Raw genomic sequence first — 9,979 nt, 5'->3', positions numbered from 1 at the left:
GGAGAGAAAGAGAGAGTGGGGATTGGTTGTAATGGCCATAACATGGAGTGAGAAGAGAGGCAGGAGTGCTTTTAAAAGCTGACCTTCTCTGACCCGTTCTCTCTCTCTGGAGAATATGACATCCTTCTCCGCCACAGCGCATAGGTCAAAAAGGCCATGTTTTGCTTAACATAAATGTGGTCTAAAAAAAAAACAACCTCATTAGGATGAATTTTTATATATATGTAGGATACATATATATGTAACATTTTAAATGTTAAATATACACAGTAGTTGATTCTACTATTTTGGTGTGCAAATTGTGCACATTTTTAAATAAAATCTCGAATCAAATATGCAAAACAAAACTAAACAAACTAATTTCAATTTAAATTTAGTTTGAGTACATTTTAAAACTTCTATCTTACTTCGTGTAACTAAGATATATTATTTTTTTAAAGTAATACCGTTTATTTATTTTATTTACATAAATTTGTGCATATTTAACTATTCGATAATTTACAGAATCCTGTGCGTCGTAAAATCTGAAATTAGGTCAAAATCTGATTCTTATATTTTGGTGTGCAAGACTTTCTGAAATTGTTTCTGTACTTTTTTTTCAGGGTTTTTTGTGTATATGTGTGCGTGTCAAGAAAAGAAGGTAAAGAGATGCCAAAGCTTCAGGTGAGAAATTAAAAATATTAGCATTTATTACAGCGACATGAAGAATCTCAATGCGTACACCCTTTTTTTGCGAGCTCATAGAGACCTGCAGTGTGTGGAGAGATGGGCACATAGCTTACAAAAGAACAGAGTTCATTCACAAAGGATGAGCCCAAACACATGTACAGAGCCAGGGCAGAACAAAAGACAACAACTCGATAGACAATTTATAAGCAAGATTCATCTATCATCTTCTATCATATTAACAACATTCCACATCCTGCCACTAACACTGTTTAGTCACACAACCACCTGCTTTGATTCATTTGGTGAGCAGATATATAGATAGAATTATTTACTTGGCTGTATTTGCAAAACTGGAAGTTTAACGTTGCAGTAGTAAAACTGGAGCTTATGATTCATTAATGGTCATTAATATTGCCATCATCATCGTCATCATCATGTTTTTATTATTTCAATGCAATGTCCTGCAGCCAATTTTGCCACATCAGCATATTGCCTCCCTGGAGTTGAACGGATTTAATTTTGCATTGAAAAATGAGCATAAAAATGGATGAGGTTCTGGCCTTCTGCGATTACTTTACATATTGAAATCTCAGATTTAGTATATAAGGTTCATTAACAATCGCAGGATAGAACAAATGACTTCATCTAAATGCATAATCACTTGTTTAAGAAAGTGTTTTCTCTCTCTCTCTCTCTGTAAAATATGCATGGTAAAAAAAAAAAAAAAAAAAAAAGTGCAATAGTTAGTAGTGTTCCTTGCATTTATCAATATGATTTATGTATATTTTTTTATGTTCTGTTGTTTATGCCATTTTAATTAGGGGAACTAAATATGTGACCATTTTTTTCAGGATTTTCACGTAGCAACTGGATACCAAAAGTATCCAGTTATACATACTTTATTAACAGATGATGATGGATTTCCCTTAAAAATTGACAGAAGAAAGTGTGTTTATGTGTGCTTAGTTAAACCCACACAGAATCTGCAGCTGCAGAATTTTATTTTCACTCGTTATAATTCCATTTTAAATGAGTTTCGAGTAAAGATATTTTAGCATATTCGAATCCTTCCAGCAAAATTCTGCAGAACGTGGAAGAAAACCCCCTACAGATTCCAAGCAAATTTATGCAGTTAGTTACAGTGTTGTGCTGAAGCATCGAAACATAAAATAAAGCCAAAATGTGTGTCAGGGAATCACGATTTGAAGTATGATTATCTCTCAGTTCCTGTATTTATGTCTCATATATATTTAAATAAAACAGGTAGACTTCTACTTTACAGAACAACCTCACTAGTACAAAAATATACAGTGCAGCAAATCAGTCTCGGTAAAGTTAGAATGAGGAATTTAGTTCGGCCCAATAGCGTCTCCGTCCCTGATCCGCACGGATCGAACGCGTTTCCACAAACAGCAGACTAAAAACAACACGTGAGCCTGGCTTTAACATCGAGCTCCAGCTTCTCAGTGACGCGATGATAAATACTATATACATTAAACTTCATGATATCGTTTCTAAGGGGAGGACGAGAAAAAGAGAGAGAACTGCACAGTTAATAAGGCATCTAAAGTCAAGCAGCTAAGGGCACCACTTGAGTGAAAAAACTGCAGTCACTGTCACCTGTCAATCAAAGATGAAGCTTAGGATCCATGCTACATTCCAGAGATGAGTTATTATCGCACATCGGCAAACGACGGTGATAACGGGCGCTTCCTCCTCTTCATACTAAATAAAAGTACATCATTACAAACATTCTAGTTTTCCGTGTTTTTCGTTTTTGTCTTCTTTTTTTTAAATCAACACTGTACATTTTATACACTATAGTACAATAGTCGTCACGCACTACGAGTGTAAACGTAAAGACGATGCGATCTTCGTAATGGCGAAAGTGACCTTTCGAAGTTGTCTTTGCTTGATCTGACGTGCACAAACTTCGCAGTGGTACAACATGTCGGCATATCTGTGCAGCGAATGAACAGAAATAACGTTTCTATTTTCTGGAAGCGTGTTTGCGAAGTCGAACGGTTTCTTATTCGAAGGCGATGAGTGAAGAGCGATTACTTCTCAGCTTATCTTCGTCTTTGTCGTCGCAGATGTTTCCGGGCCATCTTTTGCTGGAGGAACGCGAACCTCTGATGCCTTTTCGTCTGAATTCTCAGACTTGAATCCATCTGTGCTCGAACGCTCAATTATGACAAAATAAATATACTATAAACATCTTCTGATATTTTACTGAGGTTTATAAGTGAAGTAGGAGGACATACTGATATCCCAAACACGCATGTGAGAAAAACGAAACGACAACCCTCCTTTTAACAATAACAGTCCGACCGATATGCAAAACGTCAAATATGAAATGCAAATGTTGAAACTGTAAAACACAAGCTGTGAATTCTCCCTAATGTGTTTTTGTTCCTTTTTTGTTTAATAACCATACTTCATATATGATTTGCCGTGGCCTTGTCTCGGTGTGTTCCTCTGCTTGTAGGAAGCTCGGGGCGTGCATGGACGGAAGCCAGAGTGCTGACAAAAGGGTCGTTTGCGGAAACATCCAGGGTGGGAACTGTAGGGTGAAGCTGCTGATAGGGACTGTGGTGGGAGCAGTTGGTAACTCTCTCAGTCTGTAGGCTCTTGAAGGCTTGTTATACCTGCACGTGTGTCCCCTGCGCGTGCAAACTCTGGACGGCCGAAAGAATCTTCTTTTGGTGCCCGACCAGAGTCACGCCCATCTTGCTTAACTCACTGAGGAAGAAGGGGTAGAAAAAGAAGGTTCGGGAAATGATTTAATTTTGGTTTCATTAGTTGTAGAGGCAATGAGTAATCAACATATATATTTAGTAGTAGGAGTAATATCATTTCTCTTCTTTTTTTGTGGGTGGAGCTATCAAGCAATACATTATATATAAAATAAAATATATATAAACATTATATATTAAATTATACATAAAAATACCAACCAAGCTGCTAGTTGGGACAAAAATATTAATTTAATAAAATAACAGAGAAATCATGTCTATACTGTGTTATTTTGCAGTGCTATTTTATTATTGATTTAGTTTTTTCTTTGATTTATTTAAGTAATGTTAGTGTTTTTATTGTTTTTAAATGCCTATATTCATTTAGTCAGATTAGTGATTGATTAGTTCAGTTTTAGTTTTAGTTTAAAATATGAAGATAAGCTACAAAAATGAAAGTTCAAGATTTTTAAATTTCAAATGATTTTAGTTTTATTTTACTACAATACACCTGCATTACAGTTCAGATCAGGTCCGTTTTAACCACTCTTTAATACACTCTTATGTACACAGATGCTGCATTTATTGATAAAAAATACAATATATTTTTTTTTTTTATATTTTAACCAATCAAGTTTACTCCTAAGATGGCAAAGCCCCAGTCTTTAAAAATAAAAATTAAATTATTTGCAAAATGAAATAAAAAAAATGTAATTAAATTTAAAATAAAACAAAATATGGTCTTCCTACATGCCAAAATGTGTTTGCACGTTGCTTTTATGCTTTTTATATTAATATACAAACTTACCACAAGCTGATGTACAGTATGGAATCTAGAGAAACATAGCCTGCGCTGGCAAAGTTGTCTTTGTACTGGCCCATATTGATAGCGTCCAGCCATTCATCCACCGTACTCACACTGAACTCTGGGGTGGTGGGGTCTTCCCTGAAAAGAAAATTGAATTTGTATCAATTGCGGTTTGGTTCATTGCTAAAGCACCGAGAAATGAGCTTGCAAACTGGTGCTGCATTATAAATCATCTTTGGAGATGCTTGATATAGTATTAAGGATATTAATATCGATATCTAATCGAACGGTCACTTTTTTCTCATTTCATGATTGTTCAATGATAGCCTTTTTAACCAACAAAGCAAGCTGATCCAGAACTTTCTACTAGGGTATAAAGCAGTTTCACCCGATGAGCCGATATCTTAAGCAGTTTCATGAGGAGAGGATAAAAGTTCAGGAGTTGCAGTTGAGGTTAAAACCTATTGTGTTGTCTTTCCGTTCTTCGTGACAGACGGGTTAGGTTCACACTATGCTGAGTGACAGAAGCGTTTGAGCGAAGACCGGGGGTCAATTCAATCTCAGACCTGGGATGTATTTAACGTCCTCGTTCTTCTTTGTCCTCTTTGGACACAGAGGGATAAAACGACTGGCAGGATGGGTTGTAATCAGAAAGACTGTGATGGGCTTGAGGAAGCGTATATCTCACGAAGGGCTCTGAGCCACTGGCTTTACGGCTGTAATGTGAACTCTGCCTCTACATCTCCAGCGCTCCTGATAAACCGCAGGTGGAGAGAGAGAGTCTGCGCTCTGTTTAATGTCAGGTTTTACAACGGCGGTTCAGGCTATCTATGTCTTTTTACAAAGCTGTGAGATGGATGTCTGCTGGAAAAGGATCAGTGACACTAGGTTTGGTTATATTAGACAATATGGAGTTTATCTGCTGCTTGTTTCACATAAAACGAAAGATTTGAGAGTTCACGGGACAGACACCGAAAAGCTGGATTGGATTTTCGCTGGATTTATTTGAGCTGTTAGGGATTTGTTTTTGTGGTTTTTAAATGTTTTATCTGTACATCGCTTTAAAAGCGACAATCCTTTGGTTTAAACTGGTGCTGTATTTTGTGTTTTGTGTTTCCGACGCATTGTCAGACTTTTCACCCTGAGTTAACATATTCTTAGGTTATCGTGATCCATGTTTTACACTGAACATACTGTTTGTTCACACTGTGCATGAGGAAAACCTTGGAGAACATGTGACATGTTTGGGTGTAAAAAGTTTAACATGTTTGTCATAATCTCCCTCAGACACTTGAATTAATTTAAATAATAATGTGTTTTTATCCCACTGGTGCTTTTCAGAATATATCCAACTACATATAGTGAACTTTATGTCGAAAACAATAATGAATTGCCTATGGGGTAAGAAAAAAAATTATACAAATAATAACATACCATGAAAATGAGCCTTCCCTAGTAAATGTGCATTAAGTTTATTTATTTTTTTTTTTATTAACTGTATATACTACCTTTCAAAGGTTTGGGGTGTGTTTTTTGTTGGCCCGTTTTTTTGCTCTCCAACATTTATTTGATAAAAATGCAGTAAAATTGTAAAACATTATTACAATGACATTTATTGTTTTTATTACAATGACATTTATTATCCTTTGATGGCAAAGCTGTACTTTCAGCAGCCATTACTCCTGTCACACAATCTTTTCATTGTAAAATGCAAATATCCTTCTCTAGAAACATATTAATTAATGTTGAAAACAGTACTGCTAGTATTTTTTTTAAAAACCATTACAGCTTTTTTTCACAATAGAAAGTCAAATATATTTTTTCCTTTTGATCAGTTGAATACATCTTTGCTGAACAAAAATAAAGTCCATTTCTTTAAAAAATAAATACATAAATAATAATAATAATAATAATAATAATAATAATAATAATAATAATAATAATAATAATAATAAATGAACAAATAAATTTTTAAATTAAATAAATACATCAATGAAAATTGCACTGACCACAAATGTTTAAATGGTAGTGTATATAACCATATCTTTAATTTATCTTGTTTCAAGGATGTTCAGATATTTTTACAGGAAAACAAGATTTATTGCAGCACTAACATCACCTATTCCAGCGTCAAAAAGTGGCCTTAATGTAGGGTTAATGCGCAAATATCAACTGAATTTTACCAAAGCGAGGGTTCGTATGAGTTTCTCACCAGACTGAGCTGTTGGCGAGCTCTTTCAGACTGTTGGGGTTGCGGATCAGTTTGTCAAGAGTGTTGACGATCTGCCCGAATTTGGGCCGTTCACTTCTGGTCTTCTCCCAGCAGTCCAACATCAGCTGGTGGAGGACAACAGGACAGTCCATCGGAGCGGGCAGCCTGTAACCCTCATCTATAGCTTTAATCACCTGAAACACAAACGCATGCATTAAAAAAACAGTCCAACACAATGTGCATGTGCGACTGTATATTTAAAGACATATTTCTATTTGATTTAATCATAAAACTATGGTTACCATGGTATATTCATGCAAGTGACGTCGCTTTTACATTTCCATAACATACCAGACTATAACTCAACTCAATGGTTCAAACATCTTCTATATGACTATAATTCATTGCTATGGTTAAAACAGCTCCTGTTCTCTGCCACTTCCTGTTCTTAAATCAAAGGAACTATTTCTTTTAGACAGGAAACATTCTAACATTCATTTCTTTGTTTCAAAATGAGCACTGAAGATCTAAATCATTATCTGCGGTGCCCTGGAGGTCTTGAAGATTTCTTTGACATTTCCTCTGATGGTAATAAAGGGAGAAGTCAGAGAGCGTTAGCATAATACAGCAGTGAGGGATGAAGTGTGTTTAACTGGCTTGTATTAAAGACAGGAGCAGCTGGACAGCTCTCATTTATGAGGCTCCTAAAAACCATTGTCATTCGAGCGGTTGCTATACAGACATCACCGCAGGAAGATGTTATTCTCTGAACGTTTGCAAGGACACACTGCTCGGAGCCTCTGCCCCCCCGAGAGGCTTCAGTGGAAATGATATTAGCGGAGATATTAGATATTAGTGGAGCAGATTTCAATTTAAACAATACACACGAGAACACGTGTGTTTCCAGTTTCTCAAGGACACTTACGTCTTGATTAGACATCTCCCAATAAGGCCGCTCTCCATATGAGATCACCTCCCACATGACGATGCCGTAACTCCAAACATCACTTGCTGAGGTGAACTTCCTGTATGCTATAGCCTCAGGGGCTGTCCATCGAATGGGAATCTTTCCGCCCTAAATAAGACAGAGGAAAAAAAAAGTTTTTTTTCACCCCACTTCAAGCACTTTGATGTCCTAGGGATGGATTTTTATTGTCTCCTTTTTGCTGTCTTAAAAATTGGAAAATCCAAAAATAAATAAAAAAATTTAAAATACAGTTAAATACAAGTTAAAACTATCATCTAAAAAAAATAATGAAACTGTTTTAGTATTAATTGTGTTGAAAAAATAAAATAATATATATTTATTAATATAATTTTATTATAGTTTTTTTTTTTTTTTTGGCATTATTTCCAGGGATTGAAATGAAATATGAAACACTTGCCGTAATGAAAACAAAAGAAAATAAAATTTTCTTTCAAGCTGTAAAAGGCTGTCAAACTTGAAAATGTGAAAATTTAAAAATAAACATACTCATTACTTAAAAGTTTAGGGTCAGTATTGTACTTTAAAAAATAAATTAATTAATATTTTATTTAGACGAGGATACATTAAATTTATCAAAATGTAATAAACATATCAACCTCAAACTTCAGATTATCTAAAGTTTAAACATCTGTATTTAAGACACACACACAAAAACATCTTAACCACAAAATGCTATTAAGCGCAAATTGATATTCTTGTATAATTTCAATTTCCATTTCCACTGTTGAACATTGTTAGTAGGCTATTAACATTAATGTGAGTGTGAAAAGTGTGTTTGAATGGAGAATCTAAAGAAACGCCCATAAACAAACTGCATAATAGCGACAATATTTGCCTTTTCATATTCCAGCACTACGGCTTGTTCTGTATTTTACTAAATGTCTTTTTAAATAGCTGCAGTGGTTTGTAGTTAATCTCTACAGTCAAAGTCAAACAAAAGACAAACCGGCTGTACTCTGTATAGACATACGTGACAAGAGTGCCAAAGAACAGCAGCGGGGCCCATGGGGTAAAATCATTTAAAGAGAATTTCAAAAAGCGATCTTTACAATTTTTTAATTATATAAAGTCACGGCACATAAACGGCTGCCTCGCGTGGCCTGGAGGGTTTTGTCTCTTCATGATTTCAGCACTTGAAGCGACGGGGCACGGGGCGCTGAATGTCAGAGCTACTTATATTTTAAGAGTTCCTCTGTGCAAAACACACATTTTGCCTCAGATGCGCACACACGAACATCAAAAGGCAATCTGTGGGGGTCTGTTCGGGGTTGTACGAGCACGTTTCTCCCTTGTTTGCATGTGACAACAGATTCGCCCGCTGAGTTTATGCTTTGTCCACCAGAGTGGGCACCAATAGCTTCACACACACACACACACACACACACACACACACACACACACACATATGCCTCTTTCTTGCCCTTGGCCTTCATACGCATCCACAGGGTGCTCACCAATTACTGAGCTGAGAAGGAGAGAGAGGAACGAGTGTAGGGGGTTTGGAGGCGGTTGTCCTGTCAGAAACGGATGTAATTAATACATGCTGGGTTGACAGAGAAACTGACCCCTGAGAAAGCCAACTCGCGTTCTTACGGTGTCTCGGTGAAGTTCTTTCACACAATCGAACACTTTCAAAAGACACGAGAGACATTTTCAAGGAGATAGGAGGCATTTCAATCCTTATTTCTCAACCGAGGGCTCGCAGAATGAATCAGATTTCCCGTATTAAGCAAAGACAACGATGCTCCGAAAAACCATTAAATAAACTATAATGCAAACAAGGTATTACAAAACAAAATCCAGCATTCATTTGTAATCCATTTAGCTCTTCCTTCATTTCCTGTTTCTGTAAAATTGATGATTGCTCACTGTAGGATCTGATAAAAGCTTGATGGGGGAAAGGTGCTTTACCCGTGTGGTGTATGCAGCTTCGGGGTCGTCCTCCAGGACTCTGGACAGGCCGAAGTCGGACACTTTGCACACGAGGTTACTGTTCACCAGGATGTTGCGTGCTGCCAGGTCACGGTGGACGTAGCTCATGTCAGACAGATACTTCATTCCTGAAGCGATTCCACGCATCATCCCCACCAGCTGAATGACCGTGAACTGCCCGTCGTGTTTCTGCAGGAGAAAGAAAACGCATCTGTTATTATTAATAGATTGCACAGGTGGTGTACACTGTTAAAAAAAAGGGTTTGAATAACTTAAAAATAATATCCTACGGCAGAAGGATGCAAAACAGGAACCATTATTTTATCTTTATTCGTTAGTTTAATATGCTGAGGCAACTTATGTAATATATAATGATATATCAGATATTATTTGCAATTTAGAACATTTTGGTTACACATTTTAAAAATATTAATTAACTACATGTACTTACTGTATGGGATAAGGGTTTGGTTTAGGGCTACTTGCATGTAATTATGCATAATCATATATCTATTTATCTATCCATGCATCCATCCATCCAGTAATAATAAAATAAATATAATAATGATTAAATAATGTTTTAATATTTTACATTTGCTATATATTATTATAATTTAGTTTTATTTTATTTTATT

General features: G+C 36.0%; 1 protein-coding gene across 1 annotated transcript in view; it reads right to left on the bottom strand.

The window, feature by feature from the left end:
• Positions 1–664: 664 nt before the first annotated feature.
• The window catches only part of epha4b (eph receptor A4b), a 101,286-nt gene continuing 91,971 nt past the window's right edge, over positions 665–9,979 (bottom strand). The window contains 5 exon segments of the mRNA XM_043220669.1: positions 665–3,411; positions 4,213–4,350; positions 6,425–6,618; positions 7,350–7,499; positions 9,324–9,533. Coding sequence (XP_043076604.1) covers positions 3,312–3,411; positions 4,213–4,350; positions 6,425–6,618; positions 7,350–7,499; positions 9,324–9,533 — 792 coding nt within the window. The 3' untranslated portion in view covers positions 665–3,311.

This window comes from Puntigrus tetrazona, chromosome 2 (genome assembly GCF_018831695.1).
Source record: "Puntigrus tetrazona isolate hp1 chromosome 2, ASM1883169v1, whole genome shotgun sequence".
NCBI classification, from domain to species: domain Eukaryota; kingdom Metazoa; phylum Chordata; class Actinopteri; order Cypriniformes; family Cyprinidae; genus Puntigrus; species Puntigrus tetrazona.
The sequence above is the reverse complement of the archived record's forward strand: the minus strand, read 5'-3'. Positions and strand labels throughout refer to the sequence as shown.